Source organism: Dermacentor andersoni, chromosome 2, assembly GCF_023375885.2.
Source record: "Dermacentor andersoni chromosome 2, qqDerAnde1_hic_scaffold, whole genome shotgun sequence".
NCBI lineage: Eukaryota > Metazoa > Arthropoda > Arachnida > Ixodida > Ixodidae > Dermacentor > Dermacentor andersoni.
The window spans coordinates 48914865-48932288 of record NC_092815.1 but is presented as its reverse complement, the minus strand read 5'-3'; the positions used below and the strand labels follow the sequence as shown (position 1 = coordinate 48932288).

General features: G+C 49.4%; 1 protein-coding gene across 1 annotated transcript in view; it reads right to left on the bottom strand.

Moving 5' to 3' along the window:
• LOC129387818 (uncharacterized) overlaps positions 1 to 17424 on the bottom strand; it is a 92087-nt gene that overhangs the window by 59572 nt on the left and 15091 nt on the right. Inside the window, exon 2 of the mRNA XM_055077394.1 lies at positions 11779 to 11879. Within this exon, the coding sequence (XP_054933369.1) occupies positions 11779 to 11879 (101 nt within the window). The remainder of the gene's footprint in view (positions 1 to 11778; positions 11880 to 17424) is intronic.

The following is a 17424-nucleotide window of genomic DNA, read 5'->3' as shown; positions in this document are numbered from 1 at the left end:
TCATCATCACCATGTACATCATAAACAGCATAGGGGATAAAGGGCACCCCTGCCTCAGTCCCTTGTTGATATCAACTTTGTTCTCGCTCCTCACCCCTCCCCATTCAACGCCAACGGTATTTTCTAGGTAAATCTCTCTCGAAAGCTATAGACAATCGAAGCCTGAGCCTTCCCTTTCCTGAATATCCCACAAAACGTTGCGGTCTACGTTGGCATACGCTCCTGCGGTGTATAAAAAGGCCACATGTAACCGGTCTCCTTTCTACTCTTGATATTTCAATACACTGAGTAAGGACAAATAAGTTATCGTCCAAACGCCTACCTATTCTGAAGCCGTTCTGAAGTTCTTCCAAAATGCCATTATTCTCTGTCTATGCTTGCAGCTTTACCTTAATTGCCTGTATTGCTAACCTGTATATTACTGATGTAATGGTCAACGGTCTATACGAGTAAATTCTGTCTTTCTCCCCCTTACCTTTACAAGTTAAATTCATTCTACCTTGTCGCCGACTGTCTGGTATTCGTCTAAGACTTCTTTCTACTGCTTTCAACAGGGCTTCCTTACTTTTTGGTCCTAGTTCATTAATCAGCCTAACGGGAACCTCTTCTAGCCCTGTGGCAACGCGAGTCCAAAGACGCGCATCGCCATCTACCGCGAGAAGCCGAAAACGAAATGTATCGATCAGATGCTGCGCGTGGCGTGAGATTCAAACGTTTCAAGCGAACTAAGCGCTGACGCGCCACGACCGAGCGAGCTTCGCAGTGAAAGAACAGCAATCACGAAAAGCGATGAGGTCGCTTTCAACGCAAAATAACATTTCACCAACAGCCTCCCTTTCTCCGTGGTAAGCAGAGCACCGGTTATTGCATGTTTCAGCGTGAACCGCGCGGACACAGGCATGTATTTGAATCCCTCGTTGTTAAAATTACGCAAATAAATGTGAGAGAAACCCGCACCACCAAAGCACGGAGACAGGGAGTTTCCGTCCAGCACGTAAGCTACTGACGTATATTTTGCGTATAGACAAACTGCATGTTTGTAAGGAAACGGGCACAGTATATATAAACAGGCAAAAAGGGCATCTGATTACGTTGCCACTGCATCGTGGTTGCCGCTTCGAACAAGTCTATATAAAGTACCTTTGTACACTTGGCCACGTGTATAAATCATGCCTGCAACCAAAATTCGGGTCAGTACTGTATGTGAAAAAAAAAGATAATTTTTTCCTGTTCACGAGGAATGTGACGGCAGCGCCGCAGCATGTTTGTGGAGGCACGCAAAGCAGTTCGCCTAGATATATACTTAAAGGGACACCAAAGAGAAAACTGATTTGAGCTATACGTAAATTATCCTTGCACAATGCCAAAAAGCTACTCTTACGGCAAGAGGACGCATTACGAAGCCAGACAAGAAGCAAGAAGGAAATACGGGTGGCGGTATACGCCGCTTTAAAATTCCTTCTTCAACACCTCTGCTCGGGCCTCGTGGCTTTTAGTGGTAAAGGTGGGCTACATCGCATTATAAGGAGGCCAACGAGTGAACATGGAAAGTTTCAGAAACTTTTACTGAATCACAAGGGCTGAAATAAGAGATGGAAGGAAGGAAGGAAATCAACTTTATTCAGGTCCTGCAGGCCACGAGAGCTTTGGGCTCTCATGGAGTGGGCGTCTCCCACGACGGAACCGGGAGGTTGAGTTTCCTGGCGGCGTCGTGGACCTGCTGGACGGCCCAGAGTTGGGGAGCGAGTTCTTCGCTCCGGATTGCCTCTTCAAACTTGCGCTTGTCCTGTTCGTAGTTTACGTGAGCTTGCGAGCACGGCCAGAGTAAATGATAAACGTTAAGGGATGTATTGCAATTGGTGCAATAAGACTTGTCGTAGAGCTCAGGCATGTAATGGTGTAATCTGTTTTGAGTGGGGTATGTGTCTGTTTGTAGCATTCTGAGTGTAACCGCTTGAGCTCGAGTGAGCGTGCGGTGTGGCGTGCTATATTGTCTGCGTTGTAGGTAGTAGTGTTTAGTGACTTCGTTGTATGTAGTGGGCGCGTCCTTATTCTCCGAGTGGTCGGGTGAAGCCGCGCGGTCAGTGAGCGCGCGCGCAGCCTCGTGTGCCGCCTCGTTAAGGTTGGGGACGTCGCCGAGCTTTGGTCCTAAGTGTGCCGGGAACCAGTATATGAAGTGTTTCTTAATCTCTTTCTTTGAAACAATTTTGAGAGCCTGTGCGCAGACCGTGCCCTTCTGGAAAGCTCTGATAGCGGCTATGGAGTCGCTGTAGATATGGGAAAGATTGTCGTCGGTGAGCGCAACAGCGATCGCAACCTGTTCGGCCTGTTCAGGCTTCCTTGCAATTACCGTGGCTGCATATCTTGTGGACCCGCGGCCGTCCACAACCGCCACTGCGGAAAGCTTTGTTTCCCGTGTATGCCGCCGCGTCCACAAAAGCTGAGCGTTCACGGTTCGCCAAGGCTTGGTTAAGAAGGAATTGTCCTCTCGCTTGTCGTCTGCCCCTGTTGTTTTCGGGGTGTATGTTTCTGGGTATAGGGCGGACCGTGATCCTGGCGCGTATGTCCCGTGGGAGGTCCGCAAAGTCTTTTTCTATGTGTCCTTGTGCAAAGCCTAGCTTCTCTAGGATCGTGCGCCCCGGAGGCGTCGTCGAAAGCCTAGCAAGCTGGGCGCGCTGCTGGGCTTCGGCAATTTCTTCCAGGGTGTTGTGCATGCCCAGGTGCCCCAGCTTCTCGTTGCTGGTGCTAGTTGGAATGCCGAGGGCTTGCTTGGTGACCTTTCTGATTTGGGCATTCAGTCTGTCTCTTTCGGATCGTGTCCAATTGAGCATTGCCGCAACGTATGCGAAGTGACAGGTGACGAACGCGTGTATGAGTTTGATGAGATTATGTTCCTTGAGGCCCCTGTGTCTATTGGCAATTCTTCTGATGAGCCCAATAGCGTTGTTGGTTTTGGTGATGAGCTTCTGAACTGTAGAGGCATTGACGTCTTTAGTCTCTACGATCATAGGAGATACTTTGCAATCCATGACGTCACTATGACGCGCCGGCGCTGGGGTTTCGGCGCCAAATTCAACAATGAAACTTTGACCGCAATTTTTTTTCTTCAAACGATTAACATATTACTGTGAAATCAACGAAAGTAGAATTCTTAAATAACACTTTATCAATCTAAACTGATGCACTGTTTCACTTTAGCGCTCCTTGAACTATGGCTGGCTGCTACATTTTTTTCTCATCTGCACGCGTCGTGGTTGTGCCAGTCGTATTTCACTCGCATAATGATGTACTACTGTACACGTCTGTACGATATTATATTACTTCGCTACGTGGCCGTTAAAACCGTGTTACGCGATCAGCGCTGCAGTGCTTCCGCGCGAACAACACACGGTCGCAGTATTATTGGTTATATTATAAGTGGTTTTGATTGAACTCGACCACTATTTCTCCTTCCAACCGCCTCCTTCTCCTCTAGCTGCACTCTCATAACCAGCTAAACAGAGCAGGAAGCAGTAAATACACGAAGAAAGAGAATCGAGACTATTTGAAAAACGCAAGAAACGCCTCTGGCGTGCCACTCTGCAGCCCCGCGACCGCAGCGTGCAGTTTCGAAATTCTCTTCGCTCGCCTGCGCTCGTTGCCACAGCAGGCAAAAATGTCACGCGTCGGCGCCACGACCCCGCCCAATCGCAAGGATCGAGGTTGTGCCGCCAAATGCGGAAAGGTTTGTTCGTACATATGTATAATAACGTTGCTTCCGGCAACACGACACAGCTGTTAGACTGACACGCGGACTTTTTGCTCGTACGGCGACGCCAGGACAGACAAGCATCCGGTTTATTTTGCAGGGCAAAGGTGGCGAGTAGCGCGTGGGCGCGACGGGTGCATATACGACATTTAGGGCGCGATTTTTGGATATGCCACATCAGAAGCTTATAGTTGGTTTGCTATAGCTGTGATGCCAACAGAGACAGAAAATGAGGAAAATCGCCTTGTCAACACGCAACAGCGAAGTGTCGAGACAAGGCCGGCACTCCACATGTAGTATAAGTACTATCGCGCTCGGTACAAGTAGCAACACGGTTTAACCTACCGTTTTTATTTCGCTCAGAACAACGGAATGTCTACACACTTGCGATTATTCTCGTAAACGGGGCGCTATCAATAATTGGAACGGCGTTTACTGCACCAATTAATGTTTCGTACATTATTACTGTGATGCAGTCTAGGAGCTCCTAGGGTAGCACGGGCTCTTGTGTTGCAGTTGATACTGAGCGCGATAGTACATTCCATGCAGACGGTACGGCTAAATGTTCATCTTTCTAGAGTTGCAATAAATTTCCTATTGGCGCCATAAGTTTACAAGCTGGCATCTGCGAGAAACAAATTGGCAGAACCCCTCATTCCAGGACTGTCGACGGTAATGTGTGTAGCACTGAGTCAATATAGAGATACAACGCATTGCCACTGTAGAAACTAGTTATTTATGAGGCGTGTACTGCAGCGGGACTCCTCTTTCGCGATTCGACGATGATGGTTTATTGGCGTCCCTCTAAAATGGGGCGGTGACAAGTAGTCACCTGGCCTGCTTGCCTAAGAACACTGAGCGCCATCTAGCGGCGCCGCCACGAAGTCTGCGCGTGGCCTCCGAAATGCATGGCGCGCCGGTGCGTCAGAACGCTGAGAAACGCGTCATGCGACATCCGGGCTCCTATCTCGCGCTTCTTTCTGGACACGCTGTGCCATTTGGTGGCGCTGCTGAGTAGTCAGCGCGAGCCCTCCACGACGAGAAGCCTGGAGCGCCGATGTTTGCGAACGCGGATGACTGTTCCCTCGCTTGCCGCACACACAGTGGCACATACTCATATATATATATATAGAGAGAGAGAGAAATAGAAGAGGGTAAAACATAGAGGCATATGCAAGCTGGCAAGACGTTCAATGAAAAGCGGCACATATCCAGTGCACTTGTGGCGCAGCCTGCTAAAGTGCCTTTGAGGAACCCGTGTGACGTGGCTTCGATTCCGCCCAGCATCGGAGAAATTTAAATGGTCTTCTTTTGTCATGGTAGAGTGGTACGTTCCTAGTGACACATACCTATAGCTGCCCAAGTTTGCACCAAAGACGTTCATTGAAGAGCGGCACACAGTTAATGGCTCCCACCTAGTTACTCAAGTTGTCATTTAAAGAGGTCCATTGAAGACCAGCACATACCCAGTGCTCCGAGTCTGCATCAAAGGGTTTCATTGAAGAGCGGTACATACCCAGGCTCATGTGCACACATTGCCACGCACTTAGTGACCCAAGTTGGTCCGACGATTGGTTTCAAACCCTGTTCCCTCAGCACAGCGGCATGATGCGCTGCGCATTCGACCATTAACTACCCAGTGACCGAGGTAGGCGAGAAAACGGCTAGAGACATCAAGTTAGCCCCCGGAAAGTGCGTGAAGTACCCTAAGAATGCTAACGCTTAAAAACTGCATTTCCGCAAAGCTTGGGCGAGCAAACTGCCATTCGGAGATACGCGCGCATATGCTAATACACGCATGTACGACGAACAGAGTTATCAACTGCTTTAGAAGATACCACACCCAAACCGCGCGAAAAGTCAGTTCCTTCGAAAAACCGGCTGCTGTATAATCTTTCAGCGGCAATGCTGCACTCCTCAGCTGTCCTTCATCACCCACCCACAGGGCAGAACTGTAGCTGCACATGCGCAACGTAAGAAAACTGTTACAGCCTTCAACTACGACCGTATCGTATCAGCAAGAAGCAGAGGGCACTCTGTCGGCTACTCGTTTTTTTTTTTTTTTCTTACGTCTTCAGAAACTCGCAACCGATAACCTGTGGTCAGAACGCGCCCAAAGCTAGTTGTTACGCGGGAGCGCTGCAACGCTGCTGCAATTACGTCTGAACAGCAGCTGCCGGCGATAAGCGAACGTAACCCAAGGACGTCATGCTCAGCTAGCGACCGCGCAGTTCGCTTGGACCGAAATTTTATGCAGATCCGGGAGAGGACAGACACGAAATGAGCGCTGCTGCAGTAGTTTCAAAAGGAGCTCGCAAAGCGAGAACCGGCAACAGCGCGAGCGACAGCGACCTTGCGAAGGTCACAGGCGTGGAGGCCGACGACGCCTGACTCATGACCCTGTCCGAGAGAAGCTAGAACAAGAAATCCGGTCCCCCAGATGAGAAACCAGCTGAGGCGGTCCACGCGACCAGCGAATAACCGGGTGTACACAGAACAGAGGGGGGAAAGGGGGTCGTCCGTGCCGTCTGTGCAAAGAGGGCTCGCCTGGCTAGTCGAGGAAGGCACCTTACAGCTCGCCTACGCTGCTCTTCGCAGACCGGGGGCGCGATAGCAAGAAAGACAGAAAAAAAAAAGGGAATCCGGTCTGTCTTTCCCTCGCCCGAGTGTGGAACACCGAGACAGGAGCCGACTTGAAACGGTCTTAATCACGCAGATGCAAGAGAGAGAGAGAGAGAGAGAGAGAGAAGGGGAAATATGAAGAAGAAGAACCAAGAAACCGAGCGGAAAGCGCCAACACCTCTCGGGGGCACCGTACTATATTATAAAACAACAACATGAATAAGCGCGTGCGCAACACACACACAAACTCCTGCACGGGCGCTCCGTTCCTGGCCAAGTTTTCAACGTCACGAAGCTTCGCCGACAGCGCTAGTGTCATCGAGCCGCTGCTTGCTTCCCGACTCCCATCTGCTGCTGTGGTGCGACAGCTTGCTATTTTCTGCACAAGTTTCTTTTCTACGCAGCCCTCTCCGCATCCTCCCTCTGCGGCTTTGCTAGCGCGTCTTACTTGTTCTTTCTTTCTTTCTCTTTTAGCCGTGGATTTCCCGTTGCCTCTCGCCTTTCCCCTCTAGTCTGCGACCGCCTGGCCCCGTCGTGGCGACAGCTGCAAATCATTAACGACTTCGAGGAATACGGGCATACGTGGTCTGCTCGCCACACCAAAGAAGGAAGCCACCCGCAGTGCGCAAGCGCTGCCGTGTCTCTGCTGGCCGAATGCCTGCGTACTCGACAGCGTGTTCGACACCACGAGGAGAGGAAAAGAAAGAAAGAGAAAGAACATCTCTGCGATGATGCTCCTCGGTGGGCGACAGTAGATACAGCTGCGAATGAGCCGCGCATCCATGGAGGCACCCCCTTCACCCTGTTTTTGGGCCCTGCCTTTCCTGGCAACGTCACAAGGGACGGGAGCTCGCTGAATTAACGCTCCATCTGCTACCGGCCGCCGCTGCGATGGTGTAGCGAAGATTAAAATCGCCGGGCGGCCGAAACACACCTGCCGTCGAACGCGTTCAGAATGCGAGCCACGCGGGAGACGGCGCCGCGAGATTGTGCGTTTCCAGAAATGCGGAGCTGCAACTGAGAATATTGCTTCTGCTTCTGTGTAATTTCCCGTTTTGTTTCTTCTCGGGTGCACACAGTACTGCACCTTTAGTTTGGTCAGGTCGACTCATCGTGATTCCCCGGAGCGAACAGAAACAGTCACATTTGTTTAAACAGCTACGGCAGTGAATTTCGACGCCTACGAGACAGCTCAATGAAAGAAAAAAAAAAAAGTGCGAAGAACGTTAACCTGCCGTTTTGAGAGACCTGCCAAAGAGTGATAAAGAAATCATGCCACTCGCTGGCGCATATTATATCTTAAGAATAGTAACGCGAGCCAACCATGGTCATTAGCAGAAAGAAAACACGCGCAATTAGCAACGATTTAAACTATAGGCAAGTTTTAAACGTGTTTATATTCACACATTCACGCAAGGAAATTTCACGTCCTTTACTTGCGCGTGAAAATTCATCAGCCGCATCTCGTGCTTCCTGACCCGCTGACGCCACAAGCGATTGCGAGGTCTGACCTCGATTGCGCATAGCTCGAACAAAGCGGGTCTCCCTCGAGCATTGAGGTCAAGCACATGAAAACTCCGTGTGTGGCTCCCGTTCATTGCATTAACATTGAGAAATATATTTTCTGCGTTACGCATTTACGTTGTTCAAAGAAAAGGTAAAAAAAAGATCTCTTCCTCGCACAATAGTGGCTGAGTCGTCCATTGATGTCGAAAGGAATTTTCTCGTAAACGCGTGATGCTTGCCTGGAAGAATGCCCAAAGGCATTCGCGTATTTCGCGCCAATGCGTGCGTTCCTGCAGCGTCGTGTCCGGATAATGAAGAAATGCTTGCTCTCGCTGCCAGTCGTGACGAGCGCGATGATGGCCTTTTCGTGCTAGCGAGTCGGCGAGGCCTCGGTGTATTTGATCTAGCCTCAGTAAACGTAGGTGCCATCTCTTAAGGCTCCCACTGGGGATGGCGTTTCTCTTTTTTTTATTTCTTGGTTTTTATCATTTTGTGAGTATGCATACTCGCCCAGTAACCCTGCACTACGAACGCAGGCTGGTTCGTGCGAATAATCTATAGCAAGACCTATTCGTTATTTTTCTACAGCCTGAAGTCATCGCGTACTAACCTCAGGCGTCTGTAGTACAGTGCAACTCAACGGCGAAGGCATATCGCATGTTACGCGTGATACCTGAAAAAGAAGTCTGACGTTTTCGTAGTACACGTTTTCGTCGTCATTCATCCGTCTGGTTGCAAGCTAAAGTATACAACCATGCACAATTCTTCGTTTGTTTGTTTGTTTGTTTGTTTGTTTGTTTGTTTGTTTGTTTGTTTGTTTGTTTGTAGTACGATACGAGAGGAAGGAGGATTAGTTTTATGCTGACGTCGTTTGGGACCCGCATACCAAATCAGACATTAACGCACTCGAAAGTGTTCATAGAAGAGCGATAAGATTCATCTTCAACGCGTACGGCAGGCACATATCGGTTAGCAATCTCATGAGAAGAAACGGCGTTCCAACACTCGAAAAGCGACGAAAAATTCATCGGCTACAAATGCTCTACAATATAATCAACAATAAGACTAAACTTCAAAATCTGTTCACAGTTGTGCTCAGTAATGGTGAGTAATTAGTTGCCTTTTTTATGTTTGTTCGTGCATGAGTGCTTTTGCTTACTTTTTGTAAATTGTAATTGCTGTCCTCATTGGTGAATTCTCAAGTGTTGCTTAACTCCTGTCAACGTTGTTTGCTCTGTGTCATGGACAGTATTCATTTTGTAACTTTATGCTATCGCCAGTAGTGTATAGCCCGGAATACATGGAGCGAATAACCGGCGTCCGAGCGACGAACTTCCTTGGGCGGCGAACGCCCGACGGCCGGCGTCCAAAAATTTGACGGCCGCCGCCGATCTGCCTGTCCAAACATTTTCGTCGGGCCGCCGGAAGCGTCGAGCGCGCAGCGGCGGACGACAGCCAATCGGGAGGCGCCAGTTCCGGTCGCTAGGCATGCTGGTCTCTCGCGCGCGGGCCTTTGCTCGTCTTCTGCAACCACGTTGGTGTCTGCGCTAGTGTTGGTGTATTTTTCAGTTATAAAAGCGGTATATGCCACCTTAAAAAGCGCTTATATTTGTTTCATCATTTACCACAACGCGTATGCACAGTCTGATAACACTGGCGCCAACACGGCGAACTCGCGGCGGCGTCCGCCCGCTGTTCGCCTCATGTATTGCTATGCAGCGCATCTTCGACGTCTTGCCGCCGCGCCCCTGTTCGCCGCACCCCGTTCGCCGTGACAATTCGCTCCATGTAGCCCGCGCTTATGTTTGCTTTTGCTCTGCTTTCCCCTTGTATCCACTCCTGCCTTGGTCACTAATGGGCAGCCGGCAATATTTGATTTAAAAAAATATATACTTGCGCTGCGTCACTAAGCGTGTGCGTCCGTTACATCGCCCCGTGATGTAAAATGTAACTTGTTAAAATACCCAGAGCTTGCAACAGAGAACACGTCTTTTCTTTACCGTTTGAAACGAACAGCGACGGCTTGAAATGTACAGGGAAACGAGGAAAGAGCTGCTGACCGCATCGTAAATGTCTAACCTTGAGATTGACCCGTCAAGAGCGGCCAGCAGTAAGGATCGCACGGGCTATGGAAGGAAAAAATTAACAAATAGAAAGAAAGTAGAGGGCGATAAAACGGAGAAAAACAGAAGGACTACAAAATTGAGTAAGGTGCAGAAATATCTATAAAGACGTGACTGCGATAAGGTTACTGAATAATTCGCGTGTCAATGACGCCTTGATTGCAAGTAAGGCAAAAATTAAATGTACAAGACCTGCAAGACTCGGGTAGCACTCTCGATCACATTAGGTAACGCCTCTGAAAAAATAACGGCATGGGTTTTGATTCCAGTCGCATAATCTCGACAGTTGTACGAAACGCTCGTCTCTTTCCAAAGAGTTAGCGCAAGCGTTCTAGCGAAAGTCACTCGGCTGCAGGAGAAGTGTCAGGATTAATATGTGATACAGTCCGCATGGCCGCTGGCAAAGCAATTAAGTTACCGCATAACACGGCGCTCATCTACCGGCAAGCATAGCGAACCCCCCGCCCGCTTTGGTAGGCGGGATGTATACATATGCGCAGGGGTGCAGCGAGGCAGCGCGACCACACGAGTAATAACACATGCCAACATGGCGTGCGTACCAAAGTGCAACCGGGAAGCTCAGTTCCGCGATGCTGAGATGTAAGGCACGCGCCAAGAAACGAACGCGGCGCGCTGTATGTGGCCACATGCCTGTCACGTCGGCGAGATAAAAGGGGCGCGCGCTCGGGTAGTGCAAAGGCCACATCACCAGGAAGGCACGGAGCGGAGCAGATAGCAATGGCCGGGAGGGGTGCGGTCTCGTGGTCGTATAACATGCGCCATGCCGCCTCACCCTGAGAGTGTGCTGCTAAAAACTGTGCACCATCGCGAGAGCTGTAGAGGCGCGCCTGTCCAACCAGCCCCCGAGCTCAGAAAGTCCACGTTCGGAAACAGTGCGCGACTGGCCGGACAGCGTGTGAGTGCTGTCCACTCACAGTAACTGACGGCACCATCATAAAGGCACCGTATAGTTTACTTCGAAGAGAACGTTCGCGGGAATAATAAACTATCGTTTGAATGCCAAAAGAGAAAGTTCAAAGCTGCAAGGAATTCAGCTAAAAGTAAAGACCTTACTTCTCCGCATCATTGTTTCCGGTGTTTTCATGTGAACATATGCCAGTTATATAACTCCACCAAAGCTTAAAGTTAAGAGAGTAGGTGCATTACTGCAAGAAAGAAATCGTCTAACTTGCACGAACACCGTGTCATAAAAATACAGACTGGCGCTGTACTTTCAGTTAAAGCCACAATTAAAAAAAGAAAGATACAGACGCACTGTAACATATATAAGACTGCAGAATCCAGCGTCGTATTCCCCCACTCCCTGTTCCCGCGTGTTGCACGTCACTTCCTGCAATTTCCCAAGTGGTTATCCATGCACTCACCCCGTTGGCGTGTTAAACAGATAACAGTTTGGACTATTTGACTTACGTTTAACAAGGATGTTCTCTTTGCACTTGTCCGTCGTATTCTAAGGTGATAAGAGCCCCTTCCTATCTACGCATTTTCTTTATTCAAACTCACTAGGTCATCGACCTATAGCGCCGCCCTTGGTTCTCTTCCGCTAGTTCTATGCACGCGTGCATTCATTCCTTTCTCTTCGCGCAATTATGAATTCACGACACTGCACGGATTTATCGAGATGACATAGCACACACAATGTGGGCGTTTGCCGGCACACGACGCCACAGTCTATAGGAGGACGCTAAACAAAATGAAGGAAGTGTGCGGGGAAGGGTGGTGTCGCCAAGGCGACACCGTCTTCTCTGGGCCACTGACCTGAGTGTCGTCCTGGGAACGGTGAGTCATCTTGTTGATGGCACGCTCTTCGGCCACAGCTTCCAGCAAGTTGCTTTCGCTGTTGCAACGGATGGGCATACCTGCACGGAGCGCAACAGGAAGTAGAAGGGCATCGTTAACGACGTCGCACGGTCTTTTACTCGGCCCGTGTTGGCAGCGGGCTCCATTAACTAAATGGTGACAACGCTACCTTTGGCGGCCAGAGGCGCCCTGCAGGTCAACGAAGGCGAGCCACAGGAAACAAATGAGCTCCGTCAACAGAGGGTACCCGCGGTAGCGCGACACGATTTAGTGCATGCTTACGCATGCCGTTCCCAGGGGGCCGCCTGCTTCGGTCGCGGAATTAATCAGGTAGAAACTGTCGGCGCATTCATAGAAGATTTGCAGTCCGTAACAATACCTATACGTACAGCCTTTGTCAAAAGTGTACGGGTTAACCCGTGCCTTCGTTATAGAGTCGACTATTGTTAATTCGATCCTTGGGGGACAGCGAGATTTGCCCGAATTATCCGAAAGATCGAATTAACGAACGGCACCAAAGTTAACGAATTCAAATATTTCTTTATCGCTTGAAATAGTCTGTATTTTCATTTTGTTTCTAGCACTTGAAGCGAGACTCGACCAGCACGAGGCCAAGAGCGCCGACATGTTTAACGCTGTTTCAGCGTGACACGACACGAAACAAGTGGGAATGGGTGCTTCGTGGGTGGAAGGAGCCTCGGTGCCTAATCGATAAATATAAGTTCAAATAAAACAGCTCCACGACTAGGGAAGCTGCAGCACCATCTGCTGAGTCTGTTGTGTGTAAAACTATCAGCAATAGCTGCGCGCATCAGGGCGCACTGGTCGGGGTCGAATTAACCGAAGCTACATGCTTTCGAGTTAAAACTAAAGATTTTCTTCCCTGTAGAAAGGTATGGTTTTTAACCTGGACATTCCAGTGCGTTCTAATTAAGCAAGAAGTCGAATTACCCGAGGTCGATCTAACTGGAGTCGACTGTATATGTCATTCGGCTATGTGGTGCGATTTCCTTGGTGCTCCTGACAATACAGGCCTCTGGATGGTAATTACAAAAGCCCTTTTCATTCTTCAGTGTGTTGGAAATTACGGCATACCACAAGAACTGCCTTAAACAGCCTGTAGTCAACCTAGCGGTCACTGGCAAGGTAGCCCATATACTTTTGAGATAGACTGACATTGAATTAACGCAGCTTTAAATGAAAAAAAGGAAGAAAAGACTGATGAGCACATACTAATGAATGATCGATAAAGATGGCATGAAAAGATGGCATGACATGGCATTTGCCTATACTGCGGTTAGTGGTTAGCAACACGAGCTGAAATGAAGTTTCCGCTGGTTTTTCTGCTCAAAAGCAATGACATCGAGACCCAGTTTAAAGCGAGCGGATCATAAAGAGCACCGACATACCTATAGTATACATGCATAAGCGTTTCGGGCTCCTCGGTAAGAACGAAATCACCTTATTCGAAACACCACCTTGATCAAATACTTTCATGGAGCAATCAGCACTAAATCAGCGTTTGTGGCACACACGCTCATGCCAGAACACCGTATATGTGTGTGAAATATCTGACTTCTTGTTGTCTTTTTATTGTTTTTTTTTTTTTTTTTGCGGCGACTAATATCTCTGACTTACAGTGCGCGCGAGATGACTGTAAAGTATATGAGAGCGCCCACACATACGCTCTCCTCGACGATTTGATTCATTGATGGGCTTCAAGGTATTCTCAAAGCAACGCACATGCTATATAACAGACGCCTTAGTTAGGGTGAGACCGGATTATAATTTTGACCACCTGAGGCTGTTTAGATCCTAAGCGCCCTACACAGTCGAACGCTTTGGCCTTCCGTTCCATGGGAATGCGGCCGCCGTCAGGAACTGAACCCGCGACCTCGTACTCAGTAGCAGGACGACACAGCCAGTCGAGCCACCACGGGAACATACGCGCGATCACGTGTTTGCTTGAGTGCACGCTGTTTGTTTTCTTGTTTGTGAGTGCGTGCGCTAAAGGAGCAGGAAATTATGTTAATGCTCGCAGAGCATGCACTATGGTAAGGGGGATATCAACCGGCTGGCCAATGACGTATGCGCTATATAACAGGAAGTGCTTCGACGAAGAAAGTCCCACGCTCATTCAGCGATGGCATGAATGACGTCTCGTATAGAAAGAGACATCCTTCAGGGAAGGGGGGAAGGGGGGGGGGGGCTCTTGAAGCACACAGGTATACGATTTCCAAAGAAAGAAAGCACAAGACAAACTGCAGCCACAATATATACACGTTCCCGCTGGAGGCGCGGTGATTGTCGGCGCGTATCTGTGTGCCATCGATGGCCGCCCCGAACGCTGTTGTTACGCTGCTGCCTGATTTTTCGGAACACGCCCATTTGTCGGCCTCTATATAGCATAATAGGTGCGTGCGCCAGCTCCCGAAGCCCAAGCGCGCAATTCAGCCAAGTGGGTCCCTGAGCTGCCCCGGTTATTTTCGTCCGTTAGACCCGAGGCAACGACGGCGAACGGATAGGCACTCGAAAGGTTGGGCGACCGCGCGCACTGATATAGAAGAGGGTATCTGCAGCAGAACGGGCGCCTTCGCGCTGATCGGCCTTGCGCACATAGCTATTGCGGAGCGGAGCGATGCGAACGGATTTAATGACAGAGACCGAAATACACGAACAAAAAGAAAAGTAGGAAACGAGAGATTGTCTATGCAGCTCGGAGTAAGCAGCAGTTTCTTCCGCCCCGCTTTATTAATTTTTTTCCCGCTCGCACCACGTAACACCGACGCGATGTATAAATATTCCAGCCGACATGCATGCGGAGTTTCGCCGCGAGTATGAACGCGTATGTGTGATGAAGTACAGCTCATATTTTTGTTGTCGCGGTTATTACTTTGCGCCACGGACTTACTTATATAGGTGAGTGTGCTGGAGTCGATACGAACATGGGTGGCTTTATAGCGGCACGTTAACAGAGCTGTACTTTTGTCAACCGCGTACACAGACAGGAAGAAAAAATAAAGGAAAATGAAACATTCATGTCTGTGATAGAAGCACAACTGCAATAGAGATTACTACACGTTAAGAAGGCCATTAGCTTCAGCCACATACGGTCAGGAGAGTGGCCTCTTCAAAGCAAACTCCGTATGCTGGAGGCTCTGATGAAATGGTGTGGCACCGTCGCGGTCTATACGGGTGGAAAAGTCTGAACAAAACTTTACTGAACGAAAGAAGGCTCATGGCTTATTAGAAAGGAAGGGGACTAAAATGGGTAAAGATGTTTGTCTCTCTTGTGAAGAGCCAGACGGCGCTGGGTCAACTTATCTACTTATTTATTTGGTGGCGAGCGTACCTACAATTGCATAAGGGCGTCTCTTTCCAACCGCGAGGCACACATCAGTATTGGCGAAATCACATCGGATACATTTAAAATGCCTAGCAAAGGAACACCTCAAGGAGCGATAATATCTCCACTGCTCTTCAACATGGCGATGTGTCGTCTCGCGCGCGATCTGGATCGAATACCCGGCCTAGGTTACACGCTCTACGCGGACGAAATCACGCTGTGGCCGAGCAGAGGTTCCCTAGGGAATATAGAATGTGCACTCCAAAGCGCAATATTAATTGGGCAGAAACTTTCCCGAGGAAGCGGGCTGAAGCGTGCGCCCAAAAAATCCGATCTCACCCGGATACACGCGAAAGGCTACAAATCCAGAGGGTCGATTCACATCGTGGTTGACGGCCATACGGTCCGAGATACCTACGATGCGAGTCCTGGGTTTGTGTCTTCAGACCGACGGGAAAGCAGCACAGACGCCCAAAACCCCCAAATCCGCAACCCTCAAATCCGCAGCCCTCAACACAGCCCAAACTGATACGTCGAGTGCCATATCGAAAGGTCGGCATGCTAGAAGACACCGACACATGCCTTAGTAATTCATCGAATCACGTATGGCCTACTTTACCAAATCCTGAACAGGGAAGAGGAAAGGCAGGCCAACACGATAATTCGAACCGCTTTCAAGGCGGCTCTGGGCCTGGCTAAATGTACCTCCACGAAGCACATGCTAGCTTTGGGAAGACATAATAGTTCCGACGAACTCAGGCGGGCCACTCTGATGCGACAGGTGGAACGCATCAGCTTCACAAAAACTGGTAGGGTAGGATAAGAGGGTACAGACCGTACCTCTCTTTCCTTCGGTGAGATCTAAAATTACGATAGCTCCAGTTCCTAAGAACATGCATCCCGAGTGCAACAAGGAAAGGCGCAAATCATGTACGCGCACAATATATTCAATTTATATATTCTAACCTTAGGTACTATACGTACGACACCGACGCAGCTACACCGACGCAGCTGCGTATGCAGAGGTGACCGGGCAGCGCTACCAAAGGAGTTACACCCTGCATGGCAGTCGTGAACACGACCTGCCCGCAGCAAATAACCGTGTCGTCCACAGCGGGATTGGGGGCGAGCATATTTGGAAACTCTATGGGGGCGAGGACTTACGGAGTCGCCATCTGTCGGAAGTGCCTCCCTTGCGTAGTATGAGGAGTAACGCGGCGCGTTTTTCATAGGTTTCGCTTACGGCGCTCAATAAAAACACCACGCGGCAGCCCTCCTGGACATTCATGTAAGTATACTCCCAAAACGAGGGAAGTTTTTGACTGTCGATATAATAATCTTGGGCAAACTGAAAGCACAGAATCCTTTACAGACGCTATCTCTTTACCGAATGCGTACAGTGAACGCCACTGCGCGCGGTCGTCGCGATGGGGTCTCCCGAACCGGCTTCTTGCGTGAAAGGTAGGCAAACGCTGAGAGTAAACTATGTGAAATATGTTCTTATAGTGGGCTGTCTGTATAACTAAATGGAGCATAACAGAATGAAGCCTGAATGCAGCGATCGCACGGGTTCGCAGCGACCGACTGCGCGTCTACATGCACGTCCGCAGACAATGTTTTGCTTTCGCTGTGAGCGCGTTTTCGCACCGTGCCGTCAGCTTTAGGCCGCAGCATATGAGCATTTGACAGTACACTAGCAACCATTGTTGCGTGGACGCTGTCAAAACTGTTCAAAAATAATTTCATTGAGGGACTTCGACGCATACGGCGACTGTGATGTACCGTCGCAACGATTCAATTTTTTTTTTTTGTCTTCTAAATTCTTGGACATTTCAATATTATTTTTCAAGTTGCGTAGCACTGTATGCTTCTTGGTCTTCTCAGCGTGCGAATTTCCTCTGCTTCTTTTTCTTAGTCCAGTGCATTAATTCATCACACAAATATGACCATATGCCATGCCTTTTTTTAATGTGCGTCTTACCACTCCCTTTCCGTTCCAGTGAACTTGCCAGTATCTAGCATCAACAAGTCCATAGACCAAACCGTCATGACATTAGCCGGGCAGCGGGCGCGGGCGACCGTCTCAGTGCGCGTTTTCTGCTACTCACCGAACATCGCAGTCCCGGCGCCGTAGCAGAGATCTCCCTCGCGTCTGTGCTTGTTGCATACCCCAGTTATAGCCAATGGCTGTTTACCGGTTCTAAGTTTCGCGAGCCAAGCTTCACGCAGCTCCTTGTCCTGCGGCTACGTGTGAATAA